This window comes from Corticium candelabrum, chromosome 7 (genome assembly GCF_963422355.1).
Source record: "Corticium candelabrum chromosome 7, ooCorCand1.1, whole genome shotgun sequence".
Classification (NCBI taxonomy): Eukaryota; Metazoa; Porifera; class Homoscleromorpha; order Homosclerophorida; family Plakinidae; genus Corticium; species Corticium candelabrum.
Genome location: NC_085091.1, coordinates 8,194,560 through 8,215,394, shown reverse-complemented (window position 1 = coordinate 8,215,394; position 20,835 = coordinate 8,194,560). Strand labels below are relative to the sequence as shown.

The 20,835-nt window shown below is 39.3% G+C and overlaps 3 protein-coding genes across 7 annotated transcripts; 1 reads left to right on the top strand and 2 right to left on the bottom strand.

Annotated features, from left to right (window-relative positions):
• Positions 1 to 446: 446 nt before the first annotated feature.
• On the bottom strand, positions 447 to 8,339 carry LOC134182524 (gamma-aminobutyric acid type B receptor subunit 1-like). Of its 4 annotated transcripts, XM_062649940.1 has the most exons (15): positions 7,807 to 8,331; positions 7,607 to 7,743; positions 3,986 to 4,656; positions 3,676 to 3,927; positions 3,416 to 3,582; positions 2,697 to 3,025; positions 2,599 to 2,641; positions 2,289 to 2,541; positions 2,001 to 2,153; positions 1,844 to 1,932; positions 1,638 to 1,753; positions 1,363 to 1,570; positions 1,148 to 1,298; positions 967 to 1,083; positions 447 to 902 (listed from the first exon to the last, which is right to left on the bottom strand). In XM_062649940.1, exons 2-15 carry the CDS (start codon positions 7,686 to 7,688, stop codon positions 738 to 740), a joined length of 2,796 nt encoding a protein of 931 aa, XP_062505924.1. In that variant the 5' UTR covers positions 7,689 to 7,743; positions 7,807 to 8,331; the 3' UTR covers positions 447 to 737. The 4 variants fall into 4 exon arrangements, 3 of the variants coding, with proteins under 3 accessions (XP_062505924.1, XP_062505923.1, XP_062505922.1); XM_062649939.1 differs by having other exon boundaries at positions 1,638 to 1,932; positions 7,607 to 7,704; positions 7,769 to 8,334; XM_062649938.1 differs by having other exon boundaries at positions 1,638 to 1,932; positions 7,807 to 8,333.
• Positions 8,340 to 8,970: 631 nt separating this feature from the next.
• On the bottom strand, positions 8,971 to 15,014 carry LOC134181999 (uncharacterized). Of its 2 annotated transcripts, none has more exons than XM_062649306.1 (15): positions 14,829 to 15,014; positions 12,433 to 13,118; positions 12,112 to 12,366; positions 11,878 to 12,053; positions 11,579 to 11,811; positions 11,431 to 11,526; positions 11,330 to 11,372; positions 11,000 to 11,258; positions 10,671 to 10,823; positions 10,455 to 10,543; positions 10,066 to 10,181; positions 9,795 to 10,002; positions 9,571 to 9,727; positions 9,384 to 9,506; positions 8,971 to 9,315 (listed from the first exon to the last, which is right to left on the bottom strand). In XM_062649306.1, exons 1-15 carry the CDS (start codon positions 14,923 to 14,925, stop codon positions 9,208 to 9,210), a joined length of 2,799 nt encoding a protein of 932 aa, XP_062505290.1. In that variant the 5' UTR covers positions 14,926 to 15,014; the 3' UTR covers positions 8,971 to 9,207. The 2 variants fall into 2 exon arrangements, with proteins under 2 accessions (XP_062505290.1, XP_062505291.1); XM_062649307.1 differs by having other exon boundaries at positions 10,066 to 10,142.
• Positions 15,015 to 15,271: 257 nt separating this feature from the next.
• Positions 15,272 to 20,187, top strand: LOC134181850 (ATPase family AAA domain-containing protein 3-like). Its single transcript, XM_062649120.1, has 17 exons — positions 15,272 to 15,540; positions 15,976 to 16,154; positions 16,274 to 16,333; positions 16,392 to 16,461; positions 16,523 to 16,595; positions 16,653 to 16,745; positions 17,097 to 17,166; positions 17,228 to 17,295; positions 17,781 to 17,868; positions 17,924 to 17,980; positions 18,045 to 18,170; positions 18,230 to 18,354; positions 18,414 to 18,465; positions 18,548 to 18,618; positions 19,143 to 19,322; positions 19,382 to 19,490; positions 19,549 to 20,187. Exons 1-17 carry the CDS (start codon positions 15,330 to 15,332, stop codon positions 19,654 to 19,656), a joined length of 1,740 nt encoding a protein of 579 aa, XP_062505104.1. The 5' UTR covers positions 15,272 to 15,329; the 3' UTR covers positions 19,657 to 20,187.
• Positions 20,188 to 20,835: the final 648 nt, after the last annotated feature.

Below are 20,835 nucleotides of genomic sequence, written 5' to 3'. Positions count from 1 at the left end.
AATGAATCACTGGTCCACAGGCCACACTACTGCGTACTGTAACCCTAGCGCATGCGCGTCTCGGGTTCGTTATCGCCGAGTACCTATACTAGTAGGTAATTTGACAAATGATGAGATTCAGGAAATCGCCAAACCCATGCAGGGCGAAGCCACTCTGGCGCACTCTTGAACAAACCGACCAAAAGTAAGCAAACTTGCTGCCCATTGCAAGTAACAAAACTTGGCCAATGAGGAGGATGACTCGATGAGCGTAGGTAGTCAGCGTAGTACGTGCTAGCTAGTTGTGTTTATTTTGCACCTGCTGTACATGTTGAGCGAACTATAAACGTGTAGTGATATACTACAGAGCACATAGAGAGACTATGACGATCGACAACGACTATACATGCAGGAGTGTGAACAGTCGTCAAATACCTAACGTAGACAACATTCAAAAAAGACGTGCATGCATCGTCTCTATTACCAGTACACGAAACGTATCCACCTTCGTATAAATAACACATCTTTACATAGGATTATTAAGATTTCCGGCAAACAATGTATGTTAATTAACGAAAACGATCCACATAAATTGAGCACACGCGTAGCTATTGCACTCGACTATACTCCGTGTATCTAGATGCCAGTTGAGCGCACTGCAATACTAATTAATAGTAATTTTTGCAATCATGCAATAGCATGGTGCTCCCTGTACCATATACGGGATACCCAAATATGAACATATCCATACGACCTGCCTAGATATAGCTTTCCTGACAGGTGAAGTGTGTTTGCCGTTTATTAGCATGTCGTCTAAGCGACGACGAACTCAACGGATGTCGAGGACATTTTATCGACGGTTGACGCGACAAGGAGCAGTCATCACCGCTCGTCTTTGTCTTTGCCGAGTCTTGCGAAATAACCTAAAGAGGACAGACAAGACTATCTGCACAACCTTTGAAATTGAAGAATAAAACGCCTCCTAACCATTTTGGTAATGGCAGACTCAGAGAATCTGCGTACGAGCGTTGAACATGCCTCATGTACCGGTATTGTTCGTTTTCTCACTGGAAGAGAGGTATCGGCCGGTACACTGCACTCTACCTGACACATCCGGGCTTAATGCGTGACCGAAACAAGATGCATTAGGAGAATTCTATGTGCTAACTTCATTTGCAGCGTTGATAATTTCCGGTAAAGTTTCGGTGCAAGGCACAAATATTTGAGACCTCGTATCGCCTTCGATGCGAGACAAGACGACGCTGATAGTCGGACGCCGATCCGCTTCGTAAATCCAGCAGTCAGTCATAGTGCCCTTTCTACAGCATGCACAATAGCTGTAGTAACTACAGACGATAGCAGGAATTAATAGAGGCGACTTACAGCTCCGAATGGCATTGTGCTGGCAATTGAATAGTGAGGCCTTTAGAGACATTTTCAATAACTTGGTAATTGGACCATTCTTGGTAGGGAAAGCCGGCTAGAGTAATAATTTCAAAAAGAAGAATACCGAAACTCCAAACGTCACTAGACGTAGCGAATATCCCATTTCTGATAGACTCGGGAGCCATCCAACGGATGGGCAACAGTCCTGTACAAAATACAGTAAGAGAAAAGTGACCGGTCATCTGTACTGTACTCTAACAACACAGACTGACCAGATCTCCTATATCTGTAATAGTCACTACTGTCTCCCACTTTTCTAGTCAATCCGAAGTCTCCCAGCTTGGTTGTTTTGTTGAGAGTTACCATACAGTTACGAGATGCGATATCTCTGCAAACGCATACGGCAATAATAAATAGAATTAACGCACATACACTGTATATAGACCCATCAATCAATATCAATATGAAATATCGGCACCTGTGTACAAATTGGCGAGAATGCAAGTATTCGACACCGCGGCCTACTTGAACAGCCATCCATTGCAGATCTGGTGATGTCAAGCAGAGCTAGAAAGCATGCAGACGCGCCTATGAGGTAAACATTTGTCCGATGAATATTTTCTATAAACGCTTACTCTGTGCGACAAAAGATAAGACTTTAAATCACCATAAACCATCAGTTCCATCACCGCACAAATGGGCTCTTCTTTTGTACAAACACCGATGAGGCGAACAATATTAGGATGGATAAACTGCTTCATAACTTGAACTTCTTCTAGAAAAAGCACCTGGAGACAACAACACAACTAACAACTGCATGGAAATAGTCATTGTTTTCTAAAATAAAGACTATATATAGTTCTGCTTGTTTAAGTCAATTTCTTAAGTTAATTCAGCTGTCTTGTCTTCTATCTAATTCTTACTTTCTCTTCAGGCTCAGCTCCTGGTCTGAGTGCTTTTACGGCTATAGGTGTACGTTCTTCACCATCCACAACACTTACTCCCTCCCCACCGTAAACAGCACCAAAGCATCCTTCTCCTAGCTTGCGGTTCAGCTGCAGCGTTGATCGGGAGACTTCAAAGTCGTCGACATTTAGTAACAGTGATCTGCGTTTACGATCCATTAGTCCCAGGGAGTTCATTCTTTTTCGTGTCGCCTCAAATTTCCGATGATACCTGTAAATGTTGACAATCGAATCAGAATAGAGTTTACTTTGGAATCTGACAACATACCGAAAAAAGAGCAGTAAAATGATAAGCAGAACGACCAGAAATCCTAAAGAAGAAATCTTTTAAAAAATACAAATCCGCAGAGCATTGAAAGAACTGACCTAAAGAACTAACTATAGCGACTGCTTTGGCACAGCTGCCTAGCAGTAATGCAAACGATGTCAAACCCGAGCAGCCATGAAAAACCTCGACGGCACGATCACGCGGTATTGTCGCATCACATCCATTGCCCCAGTTCACAAGTACGTTTTCATGTGTAAACGTTTCCGTTATTGTGTCGTACGTGGCAACTGTTCGATAAGTTCCATTGACGAAATTTCTGACGGTCAAGTTTGCTATCCGATCATTCCCATTAAATTTTACTTCTCCAGAAATGCCACTGAATTTAACACCAGTCATGATTTCTTTAAGTCTTGTACCAATTTTCTTACTAAATCAGAAGTTGGACTTATAGAAACAGCTCACATATCATCACTTCGTGTAAATTATTGTAATTTCTAAAATCTATGTGTAAGCTACATGCAGTACTTTAGTCTTGCATGAACGTGTCCTTTCAGTGCGCATGTTTAGCGTCTTATAATTTCTTCCCCATTAGATGCCCAAGAATACAGGCACATGACTGCATGCTGTCAGCGCAATACACATGCATGTCTGAATTCAGATCTTTCTTACGATATCGCTCTGCATACACGTGCACTGGAAATTGTCATTCATGCTAGAGACAACAGTTTTAAAAAGACGCATGGTTTCGAAACGTTGCATGCATGTAAACGAGTTAATTAGAAACATAAATGTGTTACAGAATGCAATTCTGACTGACCTCGCAGATTTGTCATCGGAAATGTGAAATTTTGGTCGGTTTCCTTCTTGAAAAAACTTGTTTAGTGCATACACCCAAGTAAAAACAGCGTCGTAAGCATAGCTCCCGAAGTGCCGCTCTCGCAACGTCACCGTCTCATTTCTGCCTCTCAATTCTTCTTGATAAACCTGTAGACGATACGTATAGATCCCCACATACATGCACAAAAATGTGCAAACAATTTCAAGATCTAAACCTCCTCGCTATAGGAGAACATTTACCTTACGATAGCTTTCATATTTTTCATGCCACTGCTTCACTGTCAGCCCACCGGCAATCTTTTCATCCTCCGACTTGTCTGTAAAATATTGATTTTGAATAACCAAGTACCCGTTAAGAGCGTGGAGCACCATATGTCCTGGACAGTTCGTGTCTAGTTGTTCATTACAAGAACTGCGATACCACCATTCGCTGTCATACCATCCGGGAAATATCCACACGTACTGTTTTTCACCTCTGCAGCCAGTCAATCCCTACCGGCAAGTAGACAAACTGCAAAACATCACAGCGACAATTAAGTATCATCCGTACCATCTTGTAGGCAGCACACATAAGCTCGCGAGCGTGGTCTTCAAACAGCATTGCAAGTATGATTCTAATGTCGTTTTTCTGGAGCTCCTTGATAACAGCGACTGGATCCCAACTGCGGCCGTCTTGTGTAGTTGAAATTAACGTCACGTCGGACCAGTTGAATAGTGGGTCGTCTAGCAACTCCTGTTGAAACCAATCGGTAGAGAAACCAGCATGGTCATTTTGTATGACCAAAGCAAAACGAAACCATCCGTAATGTTTGAGAAGCGCTAGCCATAGTTTTTGTAGTTCTCCAGCAGGAGGGACCGTGCGTAAGAAATAGGGATATGTAACTGAATTTGATAACTCAGAAGATTCGGCTGAATACGAAATACTGATGAAAGGGTATTGCCGAGAGACCGCTCCAATGGGTTTGGCACTGCTAGAGCATCCGGGACCGACAAAACCAACTAGAAGTCTGTCTCTAGCCAGCAAGCTGTCAATAAAAGACTCCAGTCCTTCTGATACGTCGCACTTGCCATTGTGTATTTCCGTCGTCAAATTATAGCCAGGAATCAAACCCTTTTGATTGATGATGTCTCGAGCCATTCGAATGGCAGGAAGAATGTTGTGGCCTTGACACCATGTACCGCCGTCAAACGGTAGAATTACACTAAGGGTTAGTTCTTGAGCTACAAAACAAAACATGGACACATGCATTAATTAAGAATTCGACAAATACTTCTATAGTTGCAGTAGAAATAGTTAATTCGTCGCATCTATAAATTAATTTATCGATTAATTAATTAAGAAAAAATACGGGATTAGTAGACATGCTCACTGTATTATAAATCCTTCTTCAATGGTGTCCGATATTAGAAAATTTTTAGCAAAAAGCGTCGTCGTTTAGAAGGCGACGCGGTGAAGAACGATACCAGCTGGACGGTACTAGCCTCGTACCCAGGCCCTCTTGCGCGCCCGGAGAAGAGGGCCTGGCACACGTTGTATTCGCATGCGCGCATAAATTAGAAGGAAATCGTGATAATGTAAGCACGCATGCGGAACCGGCGTTGTTTAGAATCTCGAGCCGATAATGTCGCGCGCAATGAGACCCAATTTGGCAAATGGTGAAGGCAGAGCTTCTGGTTTTGATATGGCGTTGCACTACGCTCTAGGCAAGCTTAATGTAGAGCTGAAGGAGCAGCAGCGTGTTGTTGTAGAGCACATCTACAACAGAAACGATGTGTTCGTCTGGCTTCCTACAGGATACGGTACATCGCTGTGCTATCAACTTATACCGTCTAGGGTTGACTGTAAGCTAGGGAAATGTGGTGAAGAAGATTGTTGATATGTCGTCATTGTCGTGTCTTCTCTAGTATCGCTGATGACAGAACAAGTCAAAGATTGCGTGATCGCGGAGTTTCACTTGACCTGTGGTCTAGATCTAGGGCTTCGTCACTACTGAACACGGAAGCTGTTTCACTGTCGATTGAGCGCGACAATATCGGCTCGAGATTCTAGACAACGTCGGTTCCGCATGCGTGCAACATTACCACGATTTCCTTCTAACTTATGCGCGCATGCGAATACAACGTGTACCAGCCCTCTTCTCCGGGCGCGCAAGAGGGCCTGGGTACGAGGCTAATACGGTACTAGCCTCGAAGTTCCAGACCGTCTCCCAGGCTAGGACGGTACCTGCTCATGAGATTGCTGTACTGGTAATTGCTTGCGATGCATGTATACTAAGCATCACTTCTGTGGAACTCTCTAGCCAGCGTAATCAATATTTGCACGTCCTAAAACTGCAATCCCGCACACCTATATATACCAATTCTACATTTCAACAAGTTTCCCTATCTCTTAGATGACGTCACTAAAGTTGAAAGTTAGGAAATTCTCTAGCTAAAGGATGTCTGCATGAAACCATGCTCGAGAGACCGACCATTCGTTTGCCAATGAATTGCATTGCAATTTGCAGAGAGCCCTAGACAACGCAAGTTAGTTCAATCAAAAGCATTGTCTCTAATACTTGAAGAAAGTCCCAGCGCTTAATAACTGATTGATGATGTAGCATGTCAGATTGTGCACGCGTATTAATTGGTCTTTTCTTGCATTGGTCAGAGATAAGCAGTAATGTGGAAGCGCCCGTTTTGTTTGATTTGGCTCTTTTACTAAAAGCTAAGTCTAGCTCTAAAATCGGAGGTCAGCACATTCATTCCATGCAGCCCAGCAACATATTGTCAAGCTAAATTTAGAAATGACGCTATACACAACGCAATTTCATTGCAGTTTCAACTTGATGAGCTCATCACATGCAGTTTCTGTTCGACAACCTTGATCTGGTCTAGCATGTTGCTGAAAATGCCGCCATCCTGGTCATGGATAGCAGTGTTACATACCCTAGCCTCTGCAACGTCTTTCAAAGCTGACACATACAATCATATACAGTATTTAGTACATAAACCTAATTAATGAAACTCCCGACCTTCAAATTATCAACATCTACAGATACTCTACTAATTTGAAAGCTGTGATATTGTAGCAAATATAGATTTGTACAAACCATAGCATCTGATATCATCAGTTGCCTATTATTATTAGATTAGATCAGTTGCATGTACTTTCATTTTGAAAATAAAACTGAAACGATGGAATGTGCCGTAAAATTCAATGAAGTTGAAAATGCAGATAAGCTAAAGGCATATGCCTGCTGTCTGCGTAGTCTAGACCGCATTAATTAATTAAAGACAAAGTATATTGATACAGTGCTCTCTGGCAAGTGACGATACGTTGGCTTGTATTGAACTATAGACAACTATTTAACTAATTGGAAGTACCAATTATTAAATTAACAGATTGGTACAACTAAGCAGGTACAACCAAGCAGCCACCCACCCCACAATTTGTTCTTACATGCATTGTTGTATTTAAGTATTGCACAAGTCAATAACTAACTTTCAAGGCTGCTGATTGCTCTGTTGCCAAACACAACAGAGTGGAAATTAATTAATAATTGGTGCCAAACAACAGATGTGACCTTGGGCGCGTTGGATTGGGCTCATCCAGCCTCTTCCAGAAGCCTGGAAAAGCACGCCCTCTTCCAACTTCTTCCAGCGCAGAGCTGGTAGAGTTTGGAAGAGGAGCGTGCTCTTCCAACTAGCAGCAGAGTCGGTAGAGTTGGCTCTTCTCACTCTAGCAGCAGAACTGTAGAAATTGGAAGAGGAACGTGCACACGAAGCACAATTGAACGCGCCCCTTGTCTAGCTAGAACACAAAAATCCTTTATATGCATGCGTGCGGCTATTTTAGAGATCAGACAGAGCAGTGTAAATGGCACCGTGCAATGGTAGACTCAGCTCGCACCTAGCAGTTATTCTTCATCATGCCTACAAGAGCATGCAAATAGCAGGCTTCTGCTCATCTACCCCATTTTTCGTTTTCAAATTGATGAGTGTACCAGTTGCCTCTACTATCAGTCTAAATCTGACCGCATAATTTCTTGTCTAACTAGACTGAGAATCAGAAAGTTACATATATTTAGAGCCCAACCCATTTGTTCTTACATCTTACAGTACAGAACTCCAATAATGTATTTCTTAATTTCTGCTTTACACTTAGACGTCTTTTAGTTCAGTTACTCACTTGAATTGCTGCTCGACGCCAAATGAAAGAATGTAAGAAGCTTCAGTGCAGGTGCAATGACACGCCTCCACATCCACAGCATGTCCTCTAGTGATAGACTGACAAAGTAGAGACGAGTTGTAACAATCCGTAATAAACTGTGATGGAGAAGAAAAAAGAAACCTGCACTAAATTTCAGCTAGAAACAGTTCTATACATACGTATACGGTCTCTTGGCCTGAACGACGTCGACAACCAAGTTTCCAACGTGCTCGAATGTGCTAAGCAAGCACTGCAACACTGCACGTTACTGTGGCACTGTGAAGAGTACGGGCGGTAGCATCAACACTGAAACGGCTTGGTAATGCACTCTGTCTGTATAATGTGTTCTAATTGGTACTTGTCAGTCACACCTTCATCATCTCGTGATCTACTATCTATCTCCACCTCATATCTACGTCAGCTTTATGTCCCACGCCACTTTCATTTGTTAGAAAACTAACGATCCAAAGATAACAATTCGAAGCGCCTCAACAGTGGATCATTAACGTTAAAGCAAATTAATTAGTTACAAAGAGTGTGCGCCTCAATCATTCTAGACACGCCCTTGACTGAAGACGTAGCAATTAACCTTTATCTACAGATATCCGTCTGTCGGAAAACACTATACAAGCGCCTGCATGATCTCTAGTCTAGTAAGTTGTTTGAAATTACATGATACTTTACCGAGATTGGGGAAAAATAATTATACCATAGATAAACTAGAAGAGCAATATTGCAGCAATACTATAATATTATTGCATCTTCTAATGATTACAATTATCATAATTCTGCTTCCATCCAGTCTACTGGCTAGATTGAAGTAGAATCAACAAAAATCCTTTGTCTCCAATACCAATAATTACTAAATATATCATATGTAAACATGTACATGTATAACTAATATACATGTACATGTTCACATGCACGTGTTTAATAATATAGGTGTACAAGTGTATATACGTATGTATGTATGTATGTATGTATGTATGTTTCCAAGGCATGCAGAGCTGTCTGCTATTGAGCACGTCCACAGATGACAGATAGTGGAATGACCTCTACAAATAAGTTGTGTCAATGGAAATCTAGCTATAGAAAACGTTCTTAACTTAATTAATAAGCAAACACATTATGATGAACAATTCAATTAATAAAGTGTGGTTTGTCTTTGTTAATTGCTTCAGCTTTTTATGCAAAAATGTGTGATGATTTGATGTAAATATATATACTCCAGTTGACACTATCCTCAGCCTAACTATTTGAACCCCCTAATTAGTGACCTCATGAACTATCCCCCCAGTTGACTGTAGCAAAAGCACATTGATAATGTATTACAGGGTTGTAAATACTGTAAGTGTGTGTGTTCATGAGTAAAAATACAAGTTTAATAGCAACAATAGTATCTAATGTAAATGCCCTGCATAGTAGCAGTAGAAATATTGACAACTTAAAAGATGTTTCTACAAAATGAAAAAACAAAGTCAATAACTATACCTCTGTCTTAGCCTAAACTATATATACTAGAAAGCGCCTATAGACATATAATGCTAAAGAATGACGTGTTTGATTGTTAATTAAACAAATCATACCGTTGTACCATCGTTTTCATTAAAAACTTCACACGAACTTTTTTGATGCATAGTGGCAACATCAGCGCTAAAACAGCTAAGACGACGCTCTGGAATACTTACCTGCATGTCAGCAGGCACTACCATGTAAAGATACAACAAAGTCACGAAATTCCAGCTTTAATAGGTACCTGCTTGGTAACAATTGTTGCCTCAGAAAATCTCCGCAGCAGCAAAAGCCTAAGATTATCAGATCTTGTTTGACCTACGGAACCCGTACCAGAAGACCGTCTAGATGTGTCTTGCTGGCCAAACTAAGAACAGAAGTGAAACATTAACATTTATAGTTACAAAATTTTGAAAGATTTTGATCGTAACTGTTGCATCATTAGAAGCACTGATTATTTCTGGCTTAGCATCTGTGCAGGGTTTAAAAAGACATGAACAATCAGCCGTCTGCAACCTAGCAAGAATATCACTCATGCTTGGTCGAGATTTGGGATCATCTAACCAGCATCTCTTAACAAGACTACGGCTACAACAATCCGTGAAACAAACAGATCATTGCCACACAGCAAACTATTAGAACACAAAAGACTCACAATTCCACTGGACATGATGTGGGAAGGCTTATTCTCAAACCTTTTGGAACATTTTCCACTACCTCTTGATTGGAATACCCTTGATAAGGAAAGCCGCCCACAGTAATGACTTCATACAGAAGAACACCAAAACTCCAAACATCACTAGTGAAAGTAAATATTCCACTGTTCAACGACTCAGGTGACATCCAGCGAACAGGCAGCAAACCTAAAAATCAAACAAACATTTCAATTCCAGTCTGCAAATGTTGACCAAGTAGTTGATTGTTACCTCTCCTTTGATATCTGTAGTAATCAGTTTCATCGCCGACCTTTCTTGTCAGTCCAAAATCTCCCAGCTTGGTTAGTCTATTTAGTGTCACCAGACAGTTTCGTGAAGCAATGTCTCTTTCACAAAACAAATCCAATCTTATTGTAGTATTAGTAAAGCAACAGTCACAGCATAAGCATAATAAATTGAATGGATGCATGTACGCTAGGTCTAATGTACACATGCACTTTAATGATTCAACTCACTATGTAGTAACTTACACTTTAGCTACAGTACTCTATTTAGTGTAACTTTTCTGGCCAACTTCCAACCAATTAAAATTAACTCAGATGCTCCAAAGTAAGTGCATTTCTGTAAATAAGTATTTTTGTGTTTGCACTACCATATACCTGTGGATGTAGAGTTTCGAATGCAAGTATTGAACAGCTTCCCCAACATCTACAGCGATTCTGTACAAATCGTCTGCACACAGACATTGCTAAAGAGCAGACACAATTATTCACTAATTAAAGAAACGCATGCACACCCACAAGACCACAATTTTTGCTTCCTTTGTTACATAAAATTACACACCCACATGTCCATAAACAAATGTCTATACTTACTCGATGTGACAAGAGATACGATTTCAGGTCTCCGTAAACCATTAACTCCATTACGACACAAATTGGCTCATCCTTAGTGCAGACTCCTAATAAACGTACAATATTCTTGTGTTCCAATTGCTTCATAATGTGGGCTTCTTCCAGAAAAAGCACCTGCATGAAAAGCAGTACATTGCTCAAATGCAATCACACATGCATAGATGTGAGCATGTGCACACACACATGCACACACACACACACACACACACACACACACACACACAACAGAATTATTTCAAAGCTTGATAAAGCCTGAGATACAACACAAGCTACAATAACATGTTTTGCACCTTTTCTTCAGCATCTGTTTCTCGTCTGAGTGTCTTCACTGCTATTGGAGTTAGCTCTTCATTAGGCACAACACGAATACCCTCTCCACCATAGACAGTTCCAAAACAACCTTCTCCTAGTTTCCGATTCAACTGCAACTGTGTGCGAGAAATTTCATATTCATCTACAGTCAGCAAAGCTGACGTCCTCTTCAAGTTGCCCTGCAGAAGTCCCAAGTCTTGCAGTCTTTGTTTTGTTGCAGCAAATCTATGGTGATGGCTATAGTAATAAAACAGAAAAACTCATGCATAACACAGTTTGGCTAAACAACATGAAGATATAATACATACATTATGAAAAGAATAATTAAGACCAAGAAAACAGCACAGAAACCTGCAAATCAGCACTATAGACATATAACTTCAAAGGAATGTTGAGTGAGTATCTAAACCTGCAGACGACACAAGAGCGACTGCTCCTGCACATCCACCCAGTTTTGCAGCCAGTCTACTGAGTCCATGACAATTATCATCATTTTCCATACTATCTACAAAAGTAATGACATATGCTGGAATTATAGTACAGCATTCCTTTCTTACCTGGATCTCGATCAACAGGTACTGTAACATTACTACAACATCTACCCCAATTGACTTGCACATCCAAACTCTCCACTTTTCCACTGTTGATATAGCTACCAATTTGATGAAACTTTCCATCATAATAGTTGCTGACAGAAAAGTTAGATAACCGGTCATTGCCAGAAAACTTAACTAATCCAGATATCCCATAAAACTCAATGTTATCACTCATTATTTTCTTCAACCTCGCACTGCAAAAAAGAATAACACAATGTACTGCGATAAAAAGACATTTAATTGAGTCATTGATTATTCACCTGGCACTTGCGTTGCCTACACCTATGAACTCGGGTATATTCCCTTCGGCAAAGAATTGATCCAAAGCAAAAGCCCATGTCATGATGGCATCATAGACGTATGGTGCATAATCACCATGATTCAACGTTGTACTTTCTTCAAGTAAGCCCTTTTCCTTAAGCTCACTTTCATATTTCTGCAACAAATCATATCATTAGAATACGCTTAAACTTTACAACTTATATACACATTACTTGAAGAGCCGAGTCATACTTAGATTTCCAATCTCCAACTGTTAGTTCACCAGCGACTAGACTACTTTTGGGCGCTAGAGTGTAAAATTGGTCCCTAACCATGAGATAGCCTTCGATGCTGTCTCGTATATCGTTTGATGTGCACGTTAAATTGTTTGATGGTAATTGGCAAGAACCACCATCAAACCAATTGACATCAAACCAACCTGGCAAAATCCACACATAATGCTTGCCACTACAACATCCTGTCATACCCTACATATGATCCATGCATCTATTAACAATATAAAAGAGCAACATAAATTAATACAAATGCCTAACCTGCCTTGAAGCTTCACAGATTAGAGAACGTGCATCAGACTCAATTGCCAATGTGATGATAATTCTTATATCTTCATTCTTTATCTGATCAACAATTGAAATAGTATTCCAGTCTTTGCCACTACCAAATGAATTAATAAATGTCACTTCAGACCACTTGAGAACAGAATCATCTTCAACAGCCTGCTGGAGAGTACCCGCAGAAAAACCTTCATAGTCACTCTGAACAACAACAGCAAACCGTCTCCATCCATAATGCTTAACTACAGCTAACCAAGCTAATTGAATATCTCCAGACCGTGGTGCTGTACGTATAAAATATGGATACTGTTCTGTGTCTGACAAGTCTGAAGTCTCTGCTCCATATGATAGGGTGACTAATGGATAATAATAGGCAGCCAATTCACCAATGGGTTTTGCAGAACTAGAACAACCAGGACCAACAATGCCCACAACACGTTGGCCTTGGCTGCTATTGTGAACAGTCTCTATAAAAGCATGAAGTCCTCCATGTGCAGAACACTGCCCATTGTAATACACAACTTTCAACTGGTAACCACGAAGTAGTGATGAGTTTGGATGATTAATGATGTCTTTAGCCATCTCGACAGCAGGCAAAATATTATGACCTTGGCACCATATAGTGCCATCAAAAGGTAAGATAACGCTTAGAATAAGTTCATTGCCTAAAACAAAACTGAATTCACCATCCACTTCTGCATAACTAATATGATCATGCATATACATTAAACACAATGTATATTGTTTGTCATACAATGGAACTCAACGTATATAATCATACATACATACATACATACATACATACATACATACATACATACATACATACATACATACATACATACATACATACATACATACATACATACATACATACATACATACATATATATATATATATATATATATATATATATATATATATATATATATATATATATATATATATATATGCAGCTGTAAAGACTGGTGCTGCTGCTCAAGCTGGGGAAATGGAGAAAGACGAATGTTTCCTCGTATGGTTGCTTGTTCTATCCTTTGGTTGTTGAGTCATATGGAGTCTGGTCAGAACATAGTCTTGAACTGCTGAAGTCTATTGCCAAGAAGTCTACTCTGTCTACAGGTCACAGTTTCAGCCGAGCTATTACTAACCTTCATGAACAACTGTCTGTGAAACTGTGGCAATACAACTCTCGCATGATAACTGAACATCTAGATGTTTTGTCTGTAGCAAGTGTTTGTAGTGGTGTTTTTCAGTAGTGTTCCGTCCATTGGGCGGTTGAAAAAAAAAAAAAATATATATATATATACATATATGTAAATTATAGAGCAAAGGGTTTCTTTTCTAAATAATGCTGGTATCAGTAGATCGGTTTGTAATTTGCATCAACAACTGTCTGTAAAGCTATGGTTATACAATGCTGCTAAGGTGGTGTTATGTAGAATAGCTTTAGATGGTAGAGTTGATCCTAGTTGGAATCTGTAAGAAGTATAAATATATATATATATATATATATATATATATATATATATATATATATATATATATATATATGTTATATGTTATATGTAGCTGTAGAAGAGACTGCCAGTCTGATATGACAGTGTACTGTACTACACATCTATATCTGTGGCTGATCTAAGAACACAAAGATCTGACTGCACCTAAAATTATTGCACTTTGATCAAATTTCAATACTTCAGTTTGGTACTGTACTACAAAGACAAAAGAGCACTACATCTTCTTGATGCACTTTCTTGGCGGCATATATAGGCATGCTTCATTGTTCTTTAATGCATCATATTCATATCATAAACTAAAAGCAAACTTCACCAGCTATTAGATGTCATAGAACTCATAGAAAGTCGTCACTTCATCAAACAGTCACATTAAATATTACATAAGGTTATGATAACAACCAGTCACTTCCAGTCACTACAACTCTAAACCCATGAAATACATCTACCCAACAGAACAACAATTATTAAACATAGACGTGTCTCTATAACCGATACCCACTACAACACCAAACTACCACAACATCAAAAAGTTGCAGTCATCGCCCCTCTAAAATATACGTTCCCACCAAGCTGATCTAGAGATCGAGTTCCATTATTTGTCACTGCCCAATCACTTCTACTGCAATCTGACTGTTACCAGTGTCTCTTTTGAAGACAGTAATGTCAATAAATTAACCATGAAATACAGCGTCTGTCTAGTTAGGCAATACACAAAATTCCACAATGCACGCTGACAAAAAGCATATTCTAGACTCTTTAGTACATGCATGCACGCCACCAATACAAATGGAGATATAGCTAAGCCAGTCTCATTCCACACAACCACCGGGTAGCGCTCAATCTACACGGCTAACCTGTAGTTGCAGATTTGTTGCTAGAGCAGAGTACAAACTCAGGCAATTGCAAGGCGACAAAACCTAGAAGAGGTAGAAAACTCCAGCAAACGCACATTACTGGTAACTAACAATGAAGACGGTAAAGAAACGGACAGGTGACGCAATTTCCGCACGGACTTTGTACGCGTGTACCGCAAGTACCCGTACCGCGCATTGAGGGTGACTAGTTAACAGTTAACTAATCAATATTAAACAGAATCACGCCTACTACTCAGTTTGTGTAATTACTATGCAAAACCAGAGGACACACTTCGACTGTTAGATGGCCATAAACGTAAATAAATATGTCAAGGCCCATTACTTAGCAGTGTTTTATAATTTAGCGCGAACTGTCAGTCAAACTTTCCTGGCAGTGTTGTAAGATGTCTAATTGATATCTATTACCAACTCTGCATGTGCTACACTGTACGTACTGGTTTGTGTTGCTGTGGGTGAAGCTACAATTACACTGTACAGACTATGAGCAAAATGGATTTATCGTGGTTGTTCGGGAAGCAGCAACCAATTGCAGGTGGACCTCCTCAGCTACCCACAGGAGATGCATCATCAGGGGATAACGGCAAGGGAGGCTCTAGTGGCGGAGATGAGGGCGGGGACAAGAAATGGAGTGGATTTGACCCAACTGGATTAGAACGTGCAGCGAAAGCAGTCAGGGAGTTGGAGAAATCAAGTACGACAAAAGTTTAACTTTTCTGAAATTGATAGATTGTTGATATCTACATGGTAATTATCTGTTTTGTTATTGTTGTTATTTTAGAAACAGAGGTGTACTAATTTTGTGTTTATGGGAATGTTTTTGTTTGAATATCTGAATATGCTTTATTTATTTGTGTCGATTGAACAAACTCTGAATTTTACTAGATTGCTAAGGGAACGGATTTAATATGCGAATTTGGCAATGTTGTAAACCAAAACGCTCAATACGTTAACAGTCTTCAAATAACATGTTTAAGAGTGTGATCATGTGCAATGATCATTTGTAGTTGACTGATTTTTGTGCAGTTTGTTAGACTGAAAGACCAACTAACTGACATGCGCGCACACGCACGCACACACACACACACACACACACACACACCACATCGTTATGTTATTTGTTGGACAGAACATGCTGATGATGCATTGGAAATTGCAAAAATGCAAGAGAGGACATCTCAAATGGAGCAACAACGAAAAATTAAGGAGACGGAAGCCGCTTTATCAAATCTCCAGCTACAACAGATTCGCACTCAGGAAGACGAAAAAAGAAAAACTTTGTCTTCTGAGACATATGAGCATCAGAAGGTAAATTGATTACTTTTCAATTACTTATGGTATTTTAATAATTGTTGAACATGGAAGCGTAGTGTTTATTGTATGAAAGTTATTAGCAAGTTTATGTGTTTTTCTACTTGTCTCTACAGAGAGCTCAATATCAAGATCAGCTGGCTCGAAGAAGGTATGATGATCAGTTGATGCAGCAGGTGACAGTGACACATGGCATGTTCAATAGTCATATGTGATCAAACAGTATGAACACAGAGACAAATGAACGAAGCTAATTTAAGAAGACAGGAGGAGTCTGTACAGAAACAAGAGGCAATGAGGAAAGGTATGATTATGTGTTTCTTAGTTATCTAATTAAATGGCAGCTGGAATTGTGTAATTTTTAGCTACTGTTGAATACGAAGCTGAATTGAGGCATCAGAATGAAATGAAGAGATTAGAGGCAGAATTGCTAGGAAAGTGAGTGCTTACTGTGGGTTTTATTGTCGTTCATGTAGACACATTTGTCATTGCTAGAGCTAAGATTGAACGTGAAAATCAAGACTTGACACTTGAAAGGATACGACTGAAGGCTGTTGAGCATAGAGAAACAATACTGGAGTCAATTAAGTGTGTAATAGTTTGAGTGATTGATTGTCTACAATGTATAATGTATAATAATTATAAGACGACTGACAACAGGCAATTGACGTTGTATGTACTTTTTACTACCATAGAAACGCATACAGAAGACTTACAGCTGAACACTAATGGGTTAAAAATTTTAGACTAACAAGTGGAACATACAATCATGAATGTGAATAACTATTTCTACTGCAAGGCTAACACACAATGAATACAATTTCCAGAGATGTGGGACAGTTTTTTACCACTGAAACATTCTCATACTTTGAATATCACTGTACCGTTGTTCAAAATCGTAAGAGTTAAAACGATTTTGTACTATATTTTTCACAACAGGTTGGCGGGAAGTGTTATTGGTACAGGATTTTCTAATTTTATCACAGATTGGGATAAAGTTTCAGCCACAGTTGGTTTTAAATCACTACACATATTCTACAGCCTTGGTGTCTAACTCCTTTCTGTTTCAGGTTGCTGGAATTGCCTTACTAGCTTTAGGTATTTATGGAGCCAAATCTTCTGTAGGAGTGGCAGCAAAGTAAGTAAATTACTAGTCCATTAGTAGTTGTGGTTAATTTTGCATGTATGATTGGTCTCTCTTGGTTATCTATAGTGACTGACATATGCACATTGGTGGATTTGCACAGTACATATTTTGCTCTAGATTTGACATTAAAACCTTTGTGCTGTAATAATCACAATAGTAATTAGCATATTGTGTTGGTAATTAATTAACACAGCTTCTGCATATCTCTACTAATTATTAATGCTCTAATGTATTGCCATGTTGGTTTATTTGGTTTGTATATTATATATATATATATATATATATATATATATATATATATATATATATATATATATGAGATGTAGTTCCTATATGATCCAAATTTTTGTTACATGAGTGGCCTTTGGTCCCTAAATCATTAATTAAACTTTGTTGACACAGCAATTGCAGAGAAATCTTAGATACTTCATTTTACGAAATAGAAAGACAAATTTTAACGTTGGTATCATTGACAGGTTTGTAGAAGCTCGGCTAGGGAAACCTTCATTGATTAGAGAAACATCGCGAACAACATTCTTTGGAGTCGTTCGGCATCCATTTCAAGTCAGCAGACTGCTTTTGCTATATTTTGCAGGCATGTTATCTGTGTTGCTTTTAGTATGCTAAACGTCTTTTTGTTCGATCCGATGATGTTCTGAAGGGGATTATTCTTGAAGTGAGTTTACTTGACAAATATTTTTTATTTATTTATGAAATGTTTAGTTGTGTGTTTTTTGCAGCCAAGCCTTCACGCAAGATTGAATAGCATTGCCGTGTCAACTCTTAACACGAGACGTAATCAAGCAACATACAGAAATATTTTATTGTATGGCTTGCCAGGGACAGGAAAAACTCTGTTTGCCAAGGTACGCTAATTTGGAATCGTGATTTATGGTTATTATCACACGTTGTACTGCAAATGCAGAGCCTTGCTCATCATTCAGGAATGGAGTATGCTATCATGACAGGTGGTGATGTTGCTCCACTAGGAAAGGAAGGAGTAACCGCCATTCATAAGCTGTTTGATTGGTCTTCTACTAGTCGGAAAGGGTTCTTCATGTTTTTGTAACAAAAGTTTCATCATTTATACACTGATTGTGTACATGTAGGGTATTGTTGTTTGTGGATGAAGCCGATGCTTTCTTGCATCAGAGAACAAAGGTGTGTTTGTTACTACTTCTTGTGTAAATATAAAATATCATAGAAGCAATGAGTTGCTATAGCGTGCTCAATTTTGTGACAGGATGTGATGAGTGAAGAAATGAGGAGTGCATTGAATGCGTTTCTGTACCGGACAGGAGGACCATCTAAAAAGTAATGTGGAGGATGCACTTAGTTAACTCTTTCCTGAAACATACTGACATAATGAAACATTCATTATCACTTGAATGGTTCTCTGGTTAGGTCGTAGTTGACTGTTTCTAGAAATTTACTAAGGACAGTCTGATACCTAGTTGTAAGTCTAGCATAGCTGAGAATGTCACTTCTGACTACAAGCATGTTCAGACTCGAAACTTCAAAGTTTCACTTTAGTCACCTTTATAGGGTGGACTCGTCATTACGTGACAGGATTAGGTTCACATCGACTTTATACTCATATCAAAACTGCTGTTTGTTTGTTTGTTTGTTTGTTTGTTTCTGAACAAAAGTACTCATGAGTCTGTGCAAGCGTAATAAACAAAAGACTACACTTTGTAGTCATTTATCAAAGTAGACCAACAGCTCTGTTTTATTACTAATTATGATATTGCTGCAGGTGTGTTGCACATCATGGACTTAAAACGTTCCAAGACAGATATGTGAAACTAGTGTAGTTAATGCTGTTCATATTGTTTCAGATTCATGCTTGTTCTTGCAAGCAATCAGCCACATCACTTTGATTCTGCTATCAATGACCGTCTAGATGATATGGTAGAGTTTCATTTGCCAGGAAATGAGGAGCGCCAACGTATGCTTCATCATTATTTCAACGAGTTTGTTATAAAATCAAATCAGTTGGGATGGCTGCGTCAATCAAAGTACGTTAATTTTATTCTAATGAAGCAATATACTGCTTTCAATGCATCTATTCATTCAGAAAAATTCAGTTAGAAGAAATTAATGTGGACATGAAAATGAAACAATTTGCAGACGAAACAGATGGCCTTTCAGGACGGGAAATAGCCAAGCTGGCACTAGGGTGGCAGGTATATATTCAATTCATGCGGTTGCTGATCTCATGTAATCAGACACAATTGTATGTAGGCTCGTGCATATGGGTCATCAGACAGGAAACTGACAGAAGACATGATGAATGATGCGGTTAAGGAAATGATGAAACAGCACCAACAGAAAATAGAATGGAAAAAATAGGATCCATTTTTTGTACTAGAAATCACGAGACAGACTGTTTCTGATAAAAAGGTAGTTGATACAGTGATGCATGTACAACTGTTACACCAGCTGCCTGCTTTGCTTTGAAGACCAGTCATACATCTCATAGGCAGTCTACAGCTAGTCATCATGGGTCACTTTGGAACTGATTGATAAGTGTTGCAGGTGATTCAAGATTTGTACATCTGAAAAAGTGCTCAGCTACTGAGGAGGATAAAATGTGTCTGACCTATTCTAGACGCATCATTCCTTTTCATTGGTCTTGATTTGTTTCCAATCGGAAAGAATGCAAAAAGACAGAGTGCTGGAAAACGTTAAAAATTCATCTTCACCATCAATGTGATTGCCGGCATGCTTCCTCTATGGCAGAGCTTCTAGCATAACTCTTTTTCCAGTGTATAGGGTAGACTGAACAACTGTGAGAAAGATTAGTGCTGCTTTGTCTACCTCTTCTTGTAATTATAGTTAAATGCATTGCTATGTTGTTATTCCTGTAAGTTGCTCCCAACATCAAGCACAGTACAACTAATTCCTTGCTGTTGTTTGGTGCCTTTGCAATTTGACCACATCTGATTATTACTAGCACACTTGACTCTGATAAGCTTGGATAAAACCGTCACTAAAACCTTGTTGCTTGGCAGATCCTTTTCTCGTTTCTTGTTGCAGTCATGCATCACATTGCACCACTTGCAAGCAGTGAAGCCCGAGCCTAATTCACAAGTCAACCTGCTCTTACTAAACTCAATTTACTGTAGTGCTGACGTCTCTGAGTAATCACACTCTGAAGTATGCATGCATTCTTTCAACTGTTTAATTCTCTCATCACAAAGCACTTATGATAACAACAAAAACTGATCTTCCTGCTGCAACTGAGGGACTGGTTGGTGCTGCTCAAGACCAAGCTCTTTGGACAGGGGTGTAGCGTGACCTCTAGAAATGGGGGGGGGAAGAAACTTCATGATGCTATGAAACACACCCAATTTTATAAACATGCCCACTTTTATTAATTGACTGATATGGTAGAATCAGTGGCAGATCCAGACTGGAAAAATGGTGCAGGGTATACATTATGTACAGCTTTGGTTCTCACACGTATTTACAATTCACAATTTTTATGACCACGCCTACAAATGATGGGCTATAGCCCTGTCTAGCCCA